General features: G+C 41.3%; 1 protein-coding gene across 2 annotated transcripts; it reads right to left on the reverse strand.

Moving 5' to 3' along the window:
- Window positions 1-521: 521 nt before the first annotated feature.
- ccdc80 (coiled-coil domain containing 80) lies at window positions 522-18066 on the reverse strand. Of its 2 annotated transcripts, none has more exons than XM_044366214.1 (10): window positions 16416-18066; window positions 16052-16249; window positions 14721-15202; window positions 14065-14412; window positions 12684-12840; window positions 9546-9682; window positions 7966-8117; window positions 7112-7215; window positions 2010-2093; window positions 522-1381 (listed from the first exon to the last, which is right to left on the reverse strand). In XM_044366214.1, exons 1-10 carry the CDS (start codon window positions 17101-17103, stop codon window positions 1059-1061), a joined length of 2673 nt encoding a protein of 890 aa, XP_044222149.1. In that variant the 5' UTR covers window positions 17104-18066; the 3' UTR covers window positions 522-1058. The 2 variants fall into 2 exon arrangements, with proteins under 2 accessions (XP_044222149.1, XP_044222148.1); XM_044366213.1 differs by having other exon boundaries at window positions 14721-15205; window positions 16416-18065.
- Between the last annotated feature and the right edge of the window lie 4344 nt (window positions 18067-22410).

Raw genomic sequence — 22410 nt, forward strand, 5'->3', positions numbered from 1 at the left:
AAGGTAGCTTCATCATCATCATATCAAATGAAAATTTCTAGATTTCATTCGCATCATTTTATGCACACTTAAGCTGTATTTGGAAATCCTGGAGTCAAATTAAGTTCAGTGGATTTCAGCAATGCTTGGCTGCACATTTGCTTATAAAAATGGACCTGCTGACGGGTGGATGAGGTTGAGGAGGTTAAAAGCCAAAACCAATTATTTTTTATTTGTACTCTAGTACAACCCATATTTTTAGTGATACACAAAAGAGTGGTCTTGATTATAAAATGGCCACTGAAATATACTGTCGAGAAAAGTATTTCCAGTTATCATCTTGTTAGTCCACTAGGAGGCGACGTAGCTCAAATAATTCTTACACTGGGAAAGTTTACACTGAAACTCTGCTTGTGAGTATTGAAAGCAATTCGAAGACCAATACTGGTATTAAACAAATGTTTATTTGTCATATAGCACAATAGAGTATAAATAAGAAACTTTACAAAAGAGCAATAATGTGACAGCTTTTCATAAAATAATCGATAACTGTACCTGAAATGCAACAGATGTCCAATAAATACATATATGTCTTATTTTAGCCCATTATCTACAAAATAAAAAGGTCTGTGCTGATAACATGAAGATGACCTGGAAGGCAAGTGAAGGAGACAGATACTATGATGTGCAAAACACACTTTGTTTGAAGTTGGAACTGCAAAAAACAAAACAAAAACTAAGTACACAACAGATCCCTGAACCTCCAGGCTCCTCTACACATTTACTGACTAACCAGCTCTGATTAAAGCCTCTTGCAAATGACCGTTACTTGCAGCATACTATTCTATATATTTAAGAACTGGATAGGTGAAAGCAACAGTTTTGAGGCTTCCACTAAGTGCTACAAAACATTCAAGAACCTCACTTCATCTGAGCCAACTGCCTGTTGGAGGATGGGTAGAAAAGATGAAAAAAGGTTATGGGTCAAAGGAAGAGGACCGATAGCGCCAAGCACCAGCTGCAAGGCAGATGGAGGAGTTAGGTTGTGCAATCATGATTAGCACACACCCATAAACCTATTAGTAGCCATAGCCTTGGTGATAGCCATCCTGGTAACCGTGTTCGTAACCGTGCTGATGGTAGCCATAGCCACCGTACTCATCTTCAGGGCAGCGCATGCCAAGTGACTGCTGGATGGCCATCTCCTGTCTGCGTAGCTGCATAGAGTCTACCAGGTCGTAGATGATAGCCATGGACCACATGGGTGAAGGGTACCAGGACTTAACGTTGCCGTCCTTCCCGACCAGCAGCATGGAGAAGTACTCTGGGCTGACCTGGAAGTAGTTCCTCATGTCTTTCACCAGGGTGGCTGACAGTCCTTCACGCTCCACTGTAGCAGTTCCTGGATGGTGTAGATATTCAAGTTAGGAATGAAGTATTTAAGACAGAACTTCTACAGCAGAAAAAATGCACATGTTTTTCTTTGTAGAATCATTTGACATTTACTGTACCTCCACATGCTGAGTTCAAATGCCAAAAGCAGAAACCTAAACAACTTAAGCCCCCTGGAAACAGCTCTAGTTTTTACAGTCTTGCATAACTCCTGTTTCTTTTTTCCTAAGTAAAGTCTGATAAAGAGTCCCCTGTCACAGCAGCATGCATGGTTACGCAGCTGTAAAATTGTATGGAGACTGTCCCTGTTAGTAACAAATCTTTGAGGTTCCTATGGGGACATGGTGGAATAGTAAGCGGACCTTTGAGCTCAGATTCTCTTTACCATATGGTGGAACAATGATGAGAACACAGAAACACTGGCCTGTGCAGGGGGATTTCTGGATCGATTAGGATTCTGGTTTTGGGTAAGCAGGGGAGATCTGGGGTAAGATTTTGCTTGAGGAAAACTGGTAAACTGTAGGTATGGTCTTCAGTTTACCAGACAAGGATGTACTATTATATGTGTGTGTCAGTGTGTGTTTGCCATAGACATGCCTGAAAAACATATACATTACTTTATATAAGAAAGTTCTTACCATTGATAGGATAGAGTTCCAACACTCCGCCCATATCCGTCGGCTCCGTGCCGACCAACTTCAGAATGGCGATGTGCCTCAGACCTATTTCACCATGGCAACAGAAACCACATTGACAACACAGATCAGAGAAAAGCAAATATCTTAGAAAGATACCAGTAAAAGTCACAACTCAAGGAACATTGCTGTGTTTGCAACATGATGACCAACTGTTTCTTATCCATCAGTCCTTCTGCTGACTGATTTCACTGTGGCTGTTTATCATTGGAGCCATCTCAAGCAGTGGTTTCTAGATAAAGGGAGAACGGGGTGGTCCTGTGAGTTCAGCCAAAAAGCTGTTTCCTCTGAAGCGAGGAAACCCACATTAAACATAGGAGAATGCTGGCTTTACTTGGTGAGAGCCAAGTACTGGATACCAGGATCAAACCTCTCAGGCCTTCAGCCCAGTCAGCAGGACAGGCCTTTTTCTGGGACAGGGAGGGAGGGAACAACCCTGAGTGCCAATCCAGCCAAGAGCAACACATGGAGGGGAGAAAAATCCTCACAGACTTGGTCTGGAACTGCTGATAAGCAAGACATGATTTTTCCCCAGTCACCTGACTCACTCATATGAATAAACAGACATTATATTATTGTACATTTACTGTGTGAGCTGTAACAGATAGCTTTGTTAATGGTTGATTAATAACTTCTGAAAGCTTTATAGATCAGTAAGGAGCCATTAATAAGAACATGTTTGTGGTTCCCTGGTTGAAAAGATACTTTTGGTGATTTTTCCTCTTCCTGCCAAACCTGATTCATCTTTTTAACTCAGTCTTTAATTCAGAAGACTATTTGACCACTTACAGTACTTTTAAGAACAAAGCCACAGAGTATGAGGTGCCTTTCAATAATATAACTATTACAATTCCAGATTTCATTGATTTTTTTAAGGTAAGACGACAGTAGTTTTAGTAAAGAGTATGTTGACACCCCCTAAAAATCTTGTTTTTTCTGATCTCCTGTGGTTTATCTTGTCATCTTGCTGCACTGATATAAAGGTGTACTGCGGGACCCTGTGACATCACTGCTGGGTGTGGTTACAGGGGCAACAAAGCATGCTTTGATGCTGGGTGTGGTGGGGCGTAGTCAGGCTTAAAAGTTTCAACCAGAGAGATCAGTGCAACAGCAGCTTGGTGTTAAGTTACTCTTTAAAGAGAATTATTGATGTACTGACATCAAATGCAAATTTGGTGGTTTGTAATAAAGTAATAGAGAAAATATCATTACTAAAGGACATGAGAAACCCATGAAGGTTAAGTTCAGTAAAGATTGAACTAAACAGACAAAGCAGGTTAGCTAAGAGGAGGGTAAACACAGACAAAAGTCAAAAGGATTTTGTTTTACAACTTTGCAACCTCAAAGTTCCCCTAACCATTAATAAACCCTTTAGTTACGGCTTCCTCTTTGAATTTTCCATTGGAAAGTGGAACTGTTAGATGTTAGCATTAAGCCAACAGTCTTACTCAGCGTGACTATTGAGTGCAGCAGTAGAATAAGTTGAAATGCTCAGCATATAAACAATATATAATTTAGGCTCAACATTTGGCACCAAGTAAAATCTTAAATCTAGTTTAATATGTAGTCATTTCTTCTTGAATGGTAGTCAGTACAAGAGTCAAAGTCATAAATGTAACAAATTCATCTACATTCCTGACTATAGTAAGCATTATGAGAAAGAAGCTCTAGGAAAAGAACTAAGGAGAAATATTAAGAAATCTTGAATTAATAGAAACAAGACTGGAACATCAGGTTCAAGTAGAGGAGTGTCTCCTGATGACAGCGTTTATTTGGTTTTACTGAGAAAGGGAGTTCATTGTGAGTTTACATTTATCTTACATAAATATGTCAGACACATCAGGTTGTTGAGATTTGTTAAGTTTAGATAAACGTCTCTTTTTGAGATATACAGCAATAATATTTAAGTAACTGTGGAAAAGTTGACTAACTGGCAGGCCAAAAAGACTGTTGTCAGTGATGCAAAAAGGGGCTTGTTAGCTCCAGACAGAAGAGAACAGCTCTTTGCCAGTTCTGTCATCTGGGATCCCTCTGCACACACAAACACACACACACACACACACACACACACACACACACAAACACACACACACAAACACGCACACACACACACATACAGTATGCACAAACATAGACATGTGCTGATAATATCTGGAAGGATGCAGCAAACAGACACATCGCTTGTAATCAACTTCTTCATGTGATTAATATATTCAGAGGTAGTCTGACTAATACTTTGGCCGGCAGTGTCAGGACACATGCTTGGGTACATTTAAGGTCACCATGAAAGTATTTAGTTGAAAAGTACATAGAAAAATGACTGGAAAGACAGAGGAAAGATTAGATTTTGTTCAGTTCTAATCACCCATAATACGCATCTAATGTAACTGTAGCATATAGTATAGTTTAATATGTGGATTGAACTACTGCTGTACTGTATTTGAGACGTTTTCATACAACTTAACATCCATTCTACTAATCTGAAATAATATAACACCAAGAGGATTCAATCTGTGGTCACTTAATGAAGGATTTTATGCTTGCTCCTTCAGGTAGGTCTTTTCTGGGAAGAGAAGCTTTTTGTTGTTGTTGTTTGTTTGTTCCTGGCTGCAGCAACAGGAAATTGTTTGGAGCACAGAGAGGGTAGTCAGCATGAGCAGACAGAGCCACTCTGGCTGAGCACACACAGAGAGGACAGAAAAGAGAAGCAGAAAATCCAAAGGAAAAGTCCTTGTACAACTGGCCACACTGATAAAATGACCACATATCAGCAAAAAGGCCCCACATATTAAAGGCACTTTTATAGTTATAATCTCAAAGATTTTCATTTAAATACATGTCTGTTAAGTCACTATCTATTGACCATATGGCTCACTGATGAAAGCTCTTGCATTTGCAGTATTATGATTATTATGAACCGTCAGTGACGACTTCCCCGCCATGCATTCAAATCACAAATAGTGCAGTAAGTGACACGTTTTCCATCCCCCAGTGGTTGATTCGCTAGAGAGGGTAGGCGGACCTAACGCAACAGACTCGCTATTCAATTGTAGCGTGACGTCACACAGCGACACTGTTTGGATTCCTGGGAGTGAGGTCGTGTGAGGTAAAAAAACACACCTGCAATTACCACTTAACACTGTACGGTGCCACCAAAGAGAATGAAACGGAGATCTTCCAGATTTCCACTTTAAATGACACAAAAACATATTTATAAAAATGGCTTTGGTGGTATATAGCCATGTATATGGTTTCACTTTATTTGTAGATCATCCAAATACAATGCAGGAGATTGCAATTTCATTTGTGGTGCTCAAAAATATTGTATTGTAATGCCATTTATAGTATTGAATGATGCTCCCATTATTCAGTTTTACCTACAAACTACAGTGTGGAGGGCTGTCTTTGCTTGGGAACTATTTTAACAAAGGAACAAAAAGGAAATGGTCCACAGTGAAGTCTAGTGCTGTTGAGTTTTTCAAATCTAATCTTTCAATGCTTTGAGCTCCACAGTGGCTATGACCAATATTTTTATATTAAAAATGAATCACATGACTACGTGCATGTGCAAGGTGGCTGGTCTGTACTGATAAACCAACAGAGAATTATCACTCAATTCTTCCTCATCTCTGCTGAGGTTTGTCACATCTTTTAAAGGGGACCTATTATGCTCTTCCATATTTTCTGTCATATATATAATGGTACAATGTCGGATGTTAATGTTAAATGTGGAAAATGTGTCAAATAATGAAGTAAATGTATGTAAAAGTAATCCATGTGAGCAAAAAGCTCAGGCTTCAGACTACTCTGAATACTAGGTTTCAAACATTTTTTTCTATTTTCAAGACAAGCTGATGTCAGCTCATGGCGGATTTATTTATATGGTCATCTGCTCCAGGCAGAGCTCCCACAAGTGCTGCAGTGTTAGTGCTGGAGTTCATTGCTCCGCTCCACTAACGTTGTGGCATTTTTCCATTGTTTTGGGGGTAGTCACGCCAAGCCATGACTCGGGTTGAGTTGGCACACTGTGTCTTTTTCCATTACACTACGTGGCAAAGTAAAAGTGACAAATAAATTGTTTAGCTGTTGGAGGTGTGCTGGTCGTCTGCAGCTCCTCATCAAACATCATCATCGCTACGGCTGTTTCTGCTTGTACTATTCCTCCCTGCATTATTTGTAACTGATCTGCTGAACAAAGAGCTCCAAATATCTCCAGATCTTGTTGAGTCGACATTAGCACTGCTAATGAAGCTCTGCTAATTCAATGATGAACACATTTAATTTCCTATAAATTCTTCACAATAAAAGTCTCCCGTTATTTAGTAATTTAAAAGCTTTTAATATAAAGCAGAGAAAGACAGAAATGTTGAGTTTTCATTGGCGGTAACTTAAGGCAACTCTGATAGGGCTTTCCCTCAGCAAGTTCTGGAAAGTTGGCCAATCCGAACAAAGTGGGATCACTGGGAGGGGGGCCTTAAAGAGACAGGAGCTAAGACTGCCTTTTAGAGACAGACGCTGAACTGAGGGGCTGCATAAAGGGTGAGTATAAGACAAATAAGGAGTTTTTTGAACTGTGAATCTACTCTAGTGGAGTCCCAGGATAAAAATATAGAGCTGGAAATGAACATAATAGGTCCCATTTAAATCATCGTTTTGGCTTTCTGGCTCACATCTTTATTGTTTTGGTTCAGTCTCACCACTCTCATAGCGTCATTTTTGGTCACAGCAGCGAGTAATGGGGCCAGATGCGAACATTGTGGTTCATGGTTCACAGCTGTTTTCCGCTGCCCCCAAATTGCCAAAAAAAATCAGTTATTGCAGGTTTAATGCACCTCCACTGCATTGGAATTGTCTCAAAACTTCTGCAACTGACACTCACTATATGGCTAAAGAAATGTAAATGTGAAAAAGAGTTGTCTTTTTTGTTGTTGTTGTTGCTGTTAATTTGGTGAACTGATCTTTAAAGTCACTTTTCTGACCTCAGGTTAATTTGCCACTCACAGACTGGTTAGAAAGTGACTGAAGGTTTATTTCAGGTGACTCACCTAGGTTGCAGGCCTGGCTGGTCAGGGCGTAGAGCTGCTGCTGATAGGCCCACTCCTCGTCACTGGGGGCGGAGATGATGAACAGGCGACGTCTCCAGCGGAACCTACAATCACAGAAAATTTCAGCCTGGATTTAAGTGGCACTTTGGTGCAACAGTGAAAGCTTGGTACTAAGACAAGGAGTTTGTACTTGTACACTAACATATTCCAATACTATTACTGCCAGAGGGTGACAACCCCAAATTATGGTCAAAAACCTGCCAGATCTCTGCACTGTGATCCGGAGCTGGAATCTAGATCTCCATGGCAACAAAAGACAGCCTGTCTGGTTTAGACATCATGGGAAAATATGTGACTGCAGTGATTCAGCCTTGAGGAATGGCAGGGGTTTATGTTACTTTTAATATCTGTTGGACACACACAAAAGGGCTGCCACAATCTGACATATGCTGCTTATAAACGCTGTGAATTGCGGTCCACTGATTATTGAGCAAAGGAGCAGATGTTTGATGAAAGAGGAAACAGCCTGATGGGACCACCCAATATTTCCCCTGAAAAACACTTAACTAAGACATTATAATTGTTTGCTATGCATGTTCAAAGATACACTATATAATCAAAAGTATGTGGACACTGACTGCAAGCCACATCTTATTGGTTAACATCAGTGTCCAACCCCACAAATTTTCTTGTGGCTGAACGGGAGCAGCTGCAGACAGTTTCCAAAGTCAGGTGGAAAAACCTCCCAGAAGAGTAGAGGCTGTTATAGCAGCATATTAATACCCATAGGTGTAAAATTTGAGCATCCACATACTTTTCACCATGTATTTGAAACTTTTTAGAAACAACCCTACCTGGAGAGGAAGTTCTCCAACGATCTGGGCTTGTCTTCTTTCTTACACTCGACGCCATCTCTCTTCTGCTGCTCCATTTCTCGGATGCGGGAGGAGAAAGTGTCGATGTAGTCGAATACAGCCTTCATTGCAATGGGAACCTCATAGGATTGCTGACAAAAAAACCCAACAAGAACCAGTCATACGATCCCCAAAGGTTGATTTGCAATGTGGTGAAACCACAGAATGAATATATCATAATGACTGCGGAGACAACTGACACAGAGAATATGAAAATAGAAATTCATTGCAACAGTGATGAAACTGTTTCCAGTAAAGTGATATTTGGGAACATGTTTGTAGATGTGGTGTGCCACATCTCTAGCGTTCTTGATAATAACTTCTGGGAAGGAGCACATACAGGGCACGTTGGTTAAACATAACACAGTATCGTATTTAATTTACGAAATGTTAAGCAATCTCAGTATGAACATCTAACACATGCAGTAAAATATATCCCAGCCACATACACACTCTCACACCTTCCTCAGGGTACACTGAATCTGCTGCACAGCTCGTCCAAACTCTTTCACACCTCCCTCCGCTGCGTTCTGTCTCATAGTCACACCCACATCCTCGGACGCTCACAGACTTCCCTGTCTCTGCCTCTGTCAGCAGAGGGGTGAACACTAGCCTCTTTGATGAATCTGTCCAAGAACAACCTGGCGATTTACCCTGGCACGTACACACACATACACACACACACAGCTGTTGGGCAAACGTCATGTTGTGTGAATTAAAACAGTGTTTTAGTGAAGGCAGCATGTCAGCAGTATGAGGACAGGCCAGTGGCAACGACTACCTTCAAAGAGTAAGGGAAGGTGAAAATGTTGGGCAGATGGGTGGTGGTGAACCTTTAAATGGAACGTGAAGACCAACAGGATGCGTAAAAAATTTCATATGAGTGGACCGAATTAAGCAGCACGACACAAAAAAGTATTTCAACCTTAAAGGGAAAGTGAGATTAAAATGTTCAGATTGTGCACCATGAAAGTGGGTCTTTAAGAGGACCTGAAGGCCAAGCTGAACATGCACCTCCTCCCCAAATAAGATTGGTCTGGTTTCACGGTGACCAAAACTACCTCATCAAGTCATAACATTTTCAAATTTATCACCACAAAGTTGCCTTAGAAACAGCTGACAAAAAGGAAACACCAGAGGAACACCCATGATATCGGAGTTTACAGTACGAGTTGTCACATCAACACATCTGTTACAGCTAAACAGTCAGTGATAACTATATCCATGAAACCTAAACAACAGTTTATACATGACTTCCAAAATTTACACCCTGCAGTGCCATTTCATTGATCTAGTTCAAGTGATATATTTCCCAGTGACTGATGGTCATCTGAGTGCAAATACTTTGTGAATATGACATGGTCACATGACCTTATGAATCGATGAGGGTTACATGAATGCTTCTTTAAACATCTGACCAGCGTACATTGAAGGTTGCAAAGGATGCATCAGTGGTTTCAGGCAAACAATTGGACAGGTTTTGTTGGGCTGTTAATTGTTCCAGAAATGCGAGTCCTTACCTTGACTCTCATGTCGGTGTCTGTGAGGACCATGTAGAAGTCATCATGCATCATGCTAAACTCTTTCCTCAGCTCTGTGATCAGATCCTGGTTCACCAGGTCCTCCTGACGAAGACCTTTCATAGGCTTATCATTCTCTAGAGAAAGGAACAGACAGTGGTTATATACTGTGAGACATTTTACATGTTACTTCACACTTCTTTGAACATTTCTTGTGGGAAAAAAGACCTGCACTACGCAGCATATTCAGTAAAAACCAGTGAAGCCTGGAAATCCTGACAGCTGAATGGTTAAGGTGAATACCACAAAACTGCAATGTCCTTGGTCGTATTCCAGCCGGGGACCTGTTGCATGTAATATCCATCACTCTCTCCCCTCATTTCCTGTCTGCTATTAAATAAAGGCAAATATGCCTTTATTTAATAGCAAAAAAATCTAACAAAACAGAAAAATGTTAAACTAAAACATAGGGCCATATGAGATATAAAAACTTCTGGCAGCTCTCTGTCAGATTTTGCTCTGACATTTTGCACCAAAGAAATTTAAATGAAAAATGTAAATCTGCCAACACTCATTGTTTGTGAGACTATAAACTGTAACATGGGACAAATAAAACCTCTTACATAACTGTTAGACTGTTGTATAACTGTCAGACTTCTTTACATTTTTGACAATTGATGTACATTGTGATACGCTTTCCTATCAAATAAACTATGATAACACAAACACAATGTGAGTGTTCGGCTCTGAAACATTAGGAGTAAATGTGTTTCCATTGCTGAGCTCAAAACAATGTTCCTTTGAAAAATGTGTCTGACAAGACACTGAACTAGACCCTGCAGTGAAGCGCAGAATGGAAACACGCAGAGTGAATCAGGGGCAAACTCGACAAAGAGCAGCTTTTATTCCCTGAGATCTGGCTGGGTCGGATGCCTTAGAAATTTACTGTAGCTGGCATTTATACAGGCCAAAGCAAAAGCCTTTAATCACCACTCCCTCCGTGCATGTGTGCACAACACACACACAAACACGCACACAGACCACAGGACAGTGTTTTTTGGTGGTTCTTTCATCGACTCTGTGCTGACTGATGTGTATGAGCAATCAAATCAGGAAAAGCCCAGCACGTGTTGGAGACAGCAGACTCAGATATATAACAAACAAACTCAAATAAGTTCCACACGCATTCTTTTGACCGACCAACCAACTTAAAACTCAAACACTATGAGGTCACCCTAAACTGAGGGAGAGGCAACGCTCAAAGAACCAGTTGTTTGTATACAGTATGTGCTCACACACACACACACACACACACACACACACACAGACACACACACCGACCCTCTGGCCGGTGAGTGGAACAAAAGTGTCAGCGTCCTGTCGCGGGTGGGGGCGGGTGACGTCGCCTCAGAACTTTTTCCAAAATTCCGTCTGGATAAAACCTCATTGTCATGAGTAGTGACAGACTCATAAAATTTTACAAAATGGTTTTGCATATCCTGACGTTAACACACATTAACCAAAGCCTCGGGTTTGAGACGGCTATAAAATGTCTCAAAATATGAGGGGGGTTGCCAAGCACCAATGACACAGCATGTCATAAAGACCGCAGTGGTTTTGTTCCTTTTGAACAAGCTGTAAGTAGTTTAATAAAAGGGAGTTTTTCAAAAGCTGTCATAATTTCACTGAGCTCTATGTGTGTGTGTGATTAATTCACTGTCTCCAGCTTACACATCAGCTCCAGGGGAGGTAGACATACTGTGCCCCCTCATTTAGGATGATACACAAGGCAGGTATGTATTCTGACAGCAGTTCTCTTCCTCCCTTTCCCTGATGTGTGTGTGTTTGTGTGAACATTATGTTTCCAGTTCTTTAACAGCTGCTGAGCTCATCTCATAGGAAGACTGATACACTCCTATCTCATCACTAAAAACAGTATGATGATATAAAAAGTTATTTGAGTAATATAAAAATACTGTAAGGGTAAGACTGCAAACACCACAGGATTACATGCTAAATAAATTCCGACCACAGAGGCCAAGATTGAGAGAATCAAAAGTTTAGTATCACCTGCACAGAGCACTACACTATACTGTGGCTTTGGCAGTCAGTGTGCAGAACATTCAGAATGTTATACTTAGAGCAGAGATTGCTGCTGAAACCATTGAGTTTGACATCGTGCAACGACGGTCAAACAAGGACAGGACAGCAGACGTGGCAGGAGACACCTCTCTTGGCCTCCTTCTGCATATTGTGAACACTCGTATTACATTTTTCCCAGAATTTAGTTAGAAAACCAATAGTGATACATCATGTAGCAAAAATTAGGGGAGAATGAAATTTGGGTGAGCAACACTGCAAAAATGTCCATAAAATCATATTTTTCCAAAAACAAAGAAAATCTGGTATCAGGCTGAGAATATTACAGTTACACTTATTTGAAGCATTTTTCAAGGAAGACATCATGATATTTCGAAACAAGGCAGATTGCTTTCACTGAATTACAGGAACTGAATTGAATATTTTACATTGTAGGAAGATGACATAACACATTACACTGTCAATTTTGAGAGAGGAGAGAAGAGAAGAGAATATAGTTAAGATAAGAACTAAGAAGGAGTAACGTTTTTAAAGACAAAAAACAAATGTCTTTACCAAATGTAGGAGCTCCTAAAAGCTATCTGGATATTCATTTAAGTCCCAACTAAAGTCTGATTTGTTATAACTACTGTATGGCAGTGACGGTTCCAATACTTGGTCACTCTGCTATTTTATGATTGGTCAGTTGTTATATTAACACATTTTAATACTGTTGAAGGGTTTCACATTATAATATGTAAGATTTTTACAGGCTGAGAGAAGGAGAGCAAGGTAAAGCAAAGCCAAACTACAGTACATGTCTTCATCTACATGTTCTCCACAAGTCTGGTGAACATCCACTGAGATGAAAAAACTATTCAAAGTGGGTGCATGACTCAGCAACTGCAAGTACCAGTGAGTGATGCATTTGCCCAATCATGTGTAGAAAGAGTTAAGAGAATGACCAATTGTCTCCTGCACAGCCTATTTGAGTTAATGCCAATTGAATGTAAGGAGAAGTGACATCATGTGCTGGCACTGTCTATGGGAGCTACTTACCCAGCTGGTAGTGGTCAATTTTCATGGTGGAGTTGATCAGGGAGCCAAAAATGGTGATGATGGAGACTTTCCTGATGGCCATTTCACACACAGACTCCAGGTACTCATCCCTCTGCTGAACATACATACTGTTCTCCTCACTGGGGGACGTAATCAGCTGGAGGAGGGGAGGAAAGTTATACGCAGTGAGACACACACAACCGCACACATACATGCATACACAGTGCGCTGCAGAGGTGGTGTTTACATTAACCTACAGGCGGAGGATGGGGCATATTTTCCCAGCCTGCCCACAGCACTGCTGTGATAAGAATCTATACTGGCTGCAAAACAGAGACACACAGTCTGTTAGCACACAGCTGTGCAGCCTGTCAGAAAGCTGGAGGATAGTTGCTCCATACTTTATGACCACTCATATAGCACAGCGCTTCAGTGTGATTTTACAGCAGCTGAACAACTGGATGATTTGACATCCCATTGCACAGAGGGGTTTACTGAGCTGTTGACCAGTAAATATCAATCAACAATGGATTACTTATCCAGATGTTGACATTTCTGGCTTTTAAAAGTAACTTTCCAGTCCTCTGTTTTGGAAAACAAAATCCCTCTCTTTGATTTTGAAATACACTGCGGTTCACCTCCTCTTGCTCCACATCTCCAACTATTCGGTTATGCTGGATTGTCCAAAACCCTCATTTCAAGCCAGTCAAATATAGGCAGTGTTAACATTTACGTATTTACAATTGTGAGTGTAAAATGGTTTTACCAGACATTCTGTTGGATCTCTGCTCTTAATTAGCTAACTTACTGGTCTGGTATTGGTCTACTTTATGTCTCCTATTGTGAAAAGATAATTTCATGATATGACAGTACAAAAAGAGAGCTCTGCAGGTGGCGATAATAACTTCTATTTAAAACTTAAATGATGAATCTTCACTGAGAAAATTTGCTTTTCTCTGTCTTACGTGATAGTAAACTGAATATGTTTGGATTTTAAAGAGTTCACTGGACAAAACAAGTAATTTGAAGGTGTAACCTTGTGCTTCAGTAAATTCTATTGAACATTTTTACAATTTTCTGACATTTTATAAAACAAAAGAAATAACTGAATAATTAAGAGAATAACAAGCATATTAAAAGATAATGACAATAATTGTTAGCCTTACTTAGTGTTACTTCTATCAGTGGTGCAACAATTACAAATGGTTGAGAGGAAACTGGAAGATGTGTGCACTGGGAGCTGGACTGGGAGTTGGTTGCAATTTAATAAGGCTATTTTAGCACTAATATTCCCTCTAGCTGAAGCCTGAAACATGAGATATGCTAGGTGAGAGATGGGGTGAGCCTCTTATGAACTGTGAGTGTTATGTCATGCTCTCACCAGCAGCCGCCTTCTGTTCTCAAAGTACTCCAGGAAGGAGGCCAGCGATCCCTTTGGAGGGGGCGTTGGCTTTTTAGTGGGCTTCGGGTAGTCATCTTTCTCAGCGTACTTTGATAGCTTCTTTCCATTTTTCTTCAACCCGTTCTTCCCCTCCTTCCCAGCCTTTCCTCCTCTCCTCTCTGCCTTCTTGCTTGCCTTGTCATTCTTTTTCTTCTTTTTGTCATGCTTGTCATGCTTGCCCTTGACCCTCTTGGTGGGACTGACGTCAGTGAAGATTTCCGCCTCCTCAGGGTCACTGACTGTTGGCTTGCTGGGCTCATACTTGTCTTCGTACTCATTAGTCAACACCTGCACAGATGGGATAGTTGGTAACTGTTATGTTAATCTATTTTTATTTTCATTATTCATATGACATGACAATGATTAGATATAGGATGCTCACATCATTCAAACATTAGGTTTTTTCCCAATTTTAAGATTCAGGAAAGATTCTTTCCTGGCAAAAAAAATCCTCTACTACGCAGGAAATAATGGCAACAGTAGTTCATTTAACATGGCCAGCAAACACACTCTATTTGACACAAACCAAACACAGTAAACTCAATCATACACTCAATCAATATGTGTAACATTTTAGCTAAATTCCACCAGCTCACCTTCTCTCCTCCATTCTTCCTCTTGGTGGGTTTGATCCTCCGTGTGGCAGGTACCAGCCCGGCCTGCTTGCGGCTGTGTGGATCTCTGTTGTCCTTGTCAGTGTGGTTATCTCCAGCCGGGGTGGTTTTGGCTGGGTACCTCTCCCTCTCTCTGCGGTTGTAGTAGTAAGGATCAGCAGTGGTTCTAGGGGCCGGCAGCCACAGGGCTGTGGTGTGGGCCCTGGTTGGTGCCTGGGTGGTGGTAGTTGGTCGTTTTGTGGTAGTAGTGGTGGTTCTTCTTGTAGTGGGCTTGGTAGTTGTTGTTGTTGTCGCTTTGGTTGTGGTTGTTGTCGCTCTGGTTGTTGTGGTAGTCGTTGTGGACCGAGTTGTAGTTGTGGTAGGTCGTGTAGTTGTTGTTGTGGTGGTTGTGGCAGCTGTGGTTGTTGAGGTGTGTCCGGGCTTTCTTGGGATCTTCTTCCATGGTTTCCTTTCTACTGGTGTGTCTACTGTCCAAATATACACACACATAGAAAGAGCACACATGTTGGCAAAAAGTTTACTTCCACAACCTCCCGATTTTGTGAGCAGTTACCTTGAGACAATGGATTGTTACAACAACATTATGTTAGTCTAATAAAGTCTGACCTTTATATTTTTGAGCATTATATAGTGTGAGAACCACTATCCAACCACTGAATGTTTTATTTTTTGAAGCATTTACATGCTTAATCAATGTTGACTTTAATAATACATAATACCTACTGATAAAATCTCTTATTTTTTTGCATTTGTAAGGCTTCTGACCAAAACTTTAAAGGGTCACTTCACCCAAATTCCGATGTCTAGCCATACTGATAATTTAAGGTCGTTCAATATCTGTTTCTGAGATTTCTGCCTCCATTCTAAAACAATGGAGGTGAAAGAGATTTTGTTTGTGGAGCTGAAAGTATTTAAAAAAAGTTCATATAAAAATTTTCAACATCAACCTCTCTCTCCAGAGATCTGAACTCTGGATGACACACAAAACACGCTGCCAACAGTTTTCATTGGAACTTTCATTGGAATTTACAGCATGTTCTGCAGTTTATGCTGAATAATGGGGGGAAATTACTGTTTCTGAAAAGAAATTTGTTGTTGAATTTTTAAAAATGTGATTATTTATTGCTTTGGAAATACCAAACAAAATTACGTTCACCTCCATTGCACTGGGGGTGACGCCAGAAGTTTTACACAAATATTTCTCTATGATCTGCATGGCTATATACCACTAGAGGTCAGACAGAACTTTGTTTGGTCATTTGTATTAAGAAACTGTAAGACAGTCTCTTAAATGGCAATTAGTTCCCTCTCACCTGTGAGTGTGCCCTCCTCCACCTGGCCCTCCACACCTGCTCCTTTACACTTCTGGACGAAGCCTTTCTGGCGAAGCTTCTCCAGCTTCCTCATAGGTGACTGGTCAATCACCTCATACATGGCCTCCAGCCTCACAGGGTAGGGGTACCTCTCTTCCACCTGTAGGGTCTTCTTCAGCAGCACCATCCCAAACTTGCCTGCAGGTCAACACATCATTGACCAGATAATGATATGAACAGTGTAAGGTATTCTGTAATATTTACATCAGAATGAGGAGCCCAGTGAGAGGTGTGTGACTGGCTGGCTACAGATGTGTCTGTGTGACAAGTGTCAGTGCTATCACCTGCAGGAAGTAAAACTTACCTTTCTCAAGTTTGAGGAAGCTCATGAGTCTGGGGATCAGTGCGGTGTCCAGCGGCTCCTCCATCACCTTGCCCTCTGTGGTGATCCTCCTCACCTTGCCCCCCATCTCGCCCTCCTGGTGAAACATGACAATCTGGTGGACGTGTCGCTCAGCGAGCTCGCAGTACACATCTGGTTTCAGTAGAGACATCATCATTCGGTAGTAGCCTTCTGACTCGTGGGGTGCCGAGATCACAAGGACCCGGTTCTTCCCTGCAAAACTCGCCAGCAGATTAGGTGACCCGGCGCCGCCGGGCATCCGGGCAATCCTGGCTCTCGCTCCTGGAGTGCCTTCATCCTGCAGCATGCCCGACTGACGGGGCAGGCCAATCTGCCTAGCCGCCCCTCTCCTTATCACCAGACCCATACCTCCTGTTCTCCTGCCCTGCTTAGTCCCTGCAACTGGGGTACCCTCATCAGCCTGAACATCTTCCCCCCTTTTGTAACTGTGCACCGAGATTGCCGAACCAAATCCAGGGCGCACACGCCCGGCGAGGCGCTCCTTGTCCGTTGCGCCCAGCTGAGAACGCCCAGTTCTCCTTCCTAATCGGCGCAATTGCAGACGCTTGAGGTAAGTCTGTTTGTCGGCGTCGCCTGTGCAGGTCAGCAGATAAATCAGAGCTAAACTAAGTAGAAAAGCCCTCCACATTTTGGCGAGATGTCAGATAAAGTAGGCTAAACACTCACCGAGGGAAAGAAAAAGATCCAGTGGTGGACCCGTGATCCTTACGCGTCTTTAGAGCATTTGAGGTTGTTAATCAATTAATTCCAGATGAAGACAAGGGTAGGTACAGGATCGGCACATAATAGTCTGCCAGTGATGTTTCAGAGCATGCTCTCTGCTGACGAAAACCACCTCACTGCTCTGTTTTTGCGAATAAGAGAAGAATTAGTCGTGCGTAAACAGTTATACCCAGAATTTCATCTCGGACCACTTCCGTTTTCAAGTATAATCCCAGGAAGATTAGGAGTATATAGCATCTCTGTTATACAAACATCCAAAATTCTGAAATAAATCCTCAATCACCGGACAAAATGAATGAAGTCTTTCGGCGAAAAGTTTTGGACCACGTCACATCTCCAAAATACACTCTTACGCTTTCACTCTATTAACTTATTAACCTATCAAATTAATCCTCGGGCGGTTTTTATTTCCAACACACTGTAAGGAGATCTTCTGGGTGCACGAAGGAGGAACCTCCGACAAAATGCAAGAAATGTGAGCAGGCTGACTCTGAACTGCACTGGAAACCTGCGCTGAGTCCGTGCAGGAAAAAAGCGTGCTTCTTCCCAGGTTCTCCTTGGCAAAACGGAGCCGTGGAGGCTTTCCCAGAAATGTCCACACAAACCTCAGCCTCCGGACTCTTGGCGACGCAATGGCAGGACCTGCCCTGGGACTGTCGGTTGCCAGTTCAGCTTGCAACACCCCTTTCAAAATGCCTTTGTGCCAAACTTTCTGTCCCTGCGCTCAGATGGTTTTAAGTTTCACTGAAGCGCAAACATTTTAGCGGACTAAAAGTAAACTGGTAACTCTTTATAATACGGTAAATCTCAAAATATGTCAGAAAAGTTAAACATTTTGCCCCCCTGCTGGCCAGATTACCGGGAAGAGAAATGACCATAATCAGACTCAGTGTCAAGTTCCTCCTTTAAAGCCAACAGAGAAACGCCCCGCGTCCCATGCCTTTGATATGCTCCAAGTGGACCATATTTTCCCCTCTACCTCCTGAAAGCTGCAGCCGCTTATTGTAGTGCACAGAAACTGTAACAAAACAGATCATTTAGAGGGAAATACAGTGCTGTTGTATATTTAAACTCAGAGGCTGACCATCCATTTACTGTTTCCCTAACTGTTTATATGAGAAAAAAATGAATGTAGTCTTTACATGCTTATGGCCAAAATAAAATCATTGTAATGACTATCTTTGCTCTTTTATGGTGGCTTTTTTAGCCCAAATCAGACGTTCTCCGTTTCCTCTGAGAAAGTTCCCCAGTTTAGTTTGTAATTAGGGCCTAAGTAAAGAAAGTAAACCGCCAGACCACATCCACTCTCACTGCAAATGCAAAATACTATACAGTATATGCCACAGCTACTGCAGTTAAACTGTTATATATCTAAATGAATAAAGTTTTCCTCCTATCTCTGCCTGTGCTAAATATATTATGTAATGCAATGACCATATGGCATACTTTTATATAACAGTTTCATCACCTGTATTTATTCTTCTCTTCTTTTCTCCCAAAGCGTTACAGCTCACATTTGTCAGTGTTGAGGTGCAATACTGGTCTGAAGCAGCTGGAAATAATAGACAGTTCTGCTCAACCTTTGGCAAAATGATGCTAAAAAATGATCAAAAGTCTCATAGACGGCTCTCAGCAGTGAATCAGAACCATCATCTTCCAGTTAGACTGCCTCAACCCAAATACATTTCATGAACAAAACAATCACCAACTGACCACATATGCTTTTTTTGCCCTCTCATCTCCAACAGGAACAAGAGGATGTAAGTTGTGTATTTATAGCAACACGTTGGAAGTCAACAAACACTACAAGCTACCAAGCCGTGTCTAGAAAACAATAGACACTACTCAGTTGGTATCAGAGTTACATGCAGGTTCCCCCAGACAGTGAAACTACCACTGAATGCTGATATTTTTTTGGATGATGTGCCTCAAGCATCCTGTGTTCCTCCTGATGTCAGCAGATATGAACAGCTGCAGGACAGAGAGTGATTGCTCATGTGATATCAATTTATTTGGGTTAAGAGACAACAATAAGACAGAGGTTGTGTTCTGGCATTGGCGGCTTGACCTTGGCTATATTCAATCTGTCACTCTGGTACCTCATTGTGCTGCCAGCAGTACACAGAGCACTGATTTCTGCCGGTGTCCTATTCTAGTCGACAGAAATCTTCACGGTTTTACTCCGTAATTATATTCTCTATATGCTAAATTACTGTATTCTTCTGCCCACTACACAGACTGTCCACTCTGAATATGCCGGAGCGCAAGTCGTTCTCAGGACTGCCAGCTGAACCATGTATTTTACTTCCATCTGGATAGTTGGTTATTACAGACCTGTATTAAACTCAGACAGACCAGTAAAGTAAAGTTATATACAGTAATTCTTTCACATTTATATGCAAGCACACATACACTACATTGAACATGAGGTGAGCAGATGTGCCAGCCATAGTGGTTTTAGATGTACTTTTAAAACATATGTTGCATGTGGTGTTCACATGTGCGACAGATACTGACCCACTGACCCCAACATCCAACATTCAGCATCCAGCAGATCTGATAAATGATAGGTGTTTATTCATTTTCTGAGACTGATGACATGATTTCTTAACAGGTAACAGGTCATGAAAGGTGCACCTACTGTACATCTCTATATCCGCCTTCATTTTTCATCCGCAAATAATGTCTGTTTGTCATTAAATGTCTGACACTGTTACAGAAACATACTCGAACAGGTTTTGACAATGTTTTCACACTGGAAAAGTGACAAACTTAAGTATATTTGGTGAACACTATTGTCCCACAATGCAAAATGGAAATGGCAGAGCTACTTACAGCTGGAAGAAATTCTGAATAATAATGCAACAATAATGTTGCAAATGGTGGCGAGACAGCTCCAGGAGGATCTTGGAAAACATACACAAAAATTCAAAAATTGTTAAAGTAAATTAACTTCATTTACTAAATTCAAAAATAGTAGACTATGAAAATGTGTATACAGTACAAACTGCATGGTATTAATTTGTATGATGGAAGCAGGGCGCAGCTCAGTACTGAGTCTTCTTCTGTAAACTTTGCTTTAGAAAGAACATTTTGGCTTTCCTGCACCACCCTTCTCCTGTTCAAATCAAACTCTTCACAAAGTCTGACATCCCACACAAAGTTCACAGCCATCTGGGCCTCACATGTTCTGTTCAAAGGCTTTTTTGGTGAGTGTAACACGTCTAAAACTGGACTGACAGTTCTTTCTGAGATTTAGGGCTGAAAAGATCCTGATAATTCTCATGTGCCCCATAAAACAGCGGTGTGTGGATGAATGGCAGGCTGCTACACTGATAATTTTAAGGTGGTCAAGAATCAGAGGATGTGGCCACACTTCCAGTTTCCATGTGGCCCACTTTCAAATTAAAGAATGTCTATTTGTCATTAACGTGACACAGTTGCAGACACATGTGAAGTATAGCGTATTTTTCAGGTTTCGGTTCAAGATATCAACCATCACTTCAAGCTGAGAAGAAAATCTGCTCATCACTGTTTGATATTCACAAATCTTGCACATCCACTCTGCTACAGACCAACCTGGTGGAAATACGAGACGTTGTTTGGGAAACACTGTCTCACTCCACAGTGACATCCTGACCCTAATGAATTTTTGTTGACGCAGTATGTCCAGTCTAGGGCTGCATTCATAAACACAATGACCTTTGACCTTGGCCCGTGACCTTTGAACTCTCTGTCTGTTTTATCAGCCCGCTGACAGTTCAGTGGGAGGGAAACCTGTCACATGTTACACACATTTACATGACACATGAGTGCACACACACAAATGTGCATTTTCATAGGAGGGATCCTTTAAAAGAAGATTGCTGCGTTCCTTGACTCCCACATTTCAATCTTTTAAGCAACTGCAATAACAGGACACACTGAGAATATTAGATGGAATATTTTATTGACACAATGTTATTTACAGGCTATAAGCAGACATCTGTAGCTGTATGAACAGGTGACCAAAACTGCAGACCAAAATATTATACACAAAAATATATATTTGAAAAGCTGATTAAAGAGATCAAGAAGCGTCCTTTAAGTGGTATCTTTAATTGGTACCAACATGCTTCTGAAGCAGACTCCTTGACCACATCCACCCACAACGTTTTCAGCTTGGAAGCACATGAAAGAGAGGACCTGGATTAGAAATAAAAGGGCGTTGCTTTCATGGGACTGAAATAACCTAACGATTCTCATATGTCATCATTTAGTGGAGCTCAGCAGAACTGGAACATAAAAACTATTTGGCTGAGAAACGTGCAGAGGTTAATACAAGTCAGACACCGAGTGGATCAAGGAGGAGTTGCCTTGTTCTTTTTTCCTCATATCCTTGATCCTCTGTCTCATGCTGTCACTTTCTACCGCCCTCTTTCTCACCCTCACTTCATTGTTCTTTTCAGGGTTGTGTCCTCCATGTAGATGTGCGCTACTGTTTTTTTTCCACTTCAACAGAACATGACTTCACATGTGAAAACACAGAGCAGCTGTGAAAGTATGTGAGCGTGCATGCATGTGTATATATGTGTGTGTGTGTGTGTGTGTGTGTTTGTGTGTGTGTGTGTGTGTGTGTGTGTGTGTGTGTGTGTTTGTGTGTGTGTGTGTGTGTGTGTGTGTTGGTTGCTCCTGGGTGTGGACCTTAATCCTAACCACAAGTGTTTTGCTGAGACTGGAGACCCCATCCACACCGGTTGTGCACACCTTGTGCAAACAAAATGAAAACCCACTGGAAAGTAAAGGACTGATTTATTGTATTTCTCTTGCATTTTAACATTTTATGTGGCAATACAGATGGAAAGAAAAAAATTAGGGCACAAACCATGAAAAATACCTGAAGTTTTAAACAGAAAAACAGCAAATGCTGCACATCAGGTCATAGCAACAAAATATTCTAATTATGTAATTAGAACCATAACAAAACATGAGTATTGCTTATGGATGTGTTAGCATTTTACGTCAGAGATTAGCTGAAGTTGAGTTATAAACAAACTGAACTGCACTTTGGTTTCACTGTCTATTTACTGAATTGCTGAAAATATCACAGCTGTGGACAGTGATTCAGAGGTTTGGAACCAGACTAAAGCTAATGAACTACGTGTGTATTCTTGAAGCACTACCTGTTGATAATCTGTTTATAAAAACACAGAAGCCTCCTTATAAGTACGGT

This window comes from Thunnus albacares, chromosome 11 (assembly GCF_914725855.1).
Source record: "Thunnus albacares chromosome 11, fThuAlb1.1, whole genome shotgun sequence".
Taxonomy (NCBI): domain Eukaryota; kingdom Metazoa; phylum Chordata; class Actinopteri; order Scombriformes; family Scombridae; genus Thunnus; species Thunnus albacares.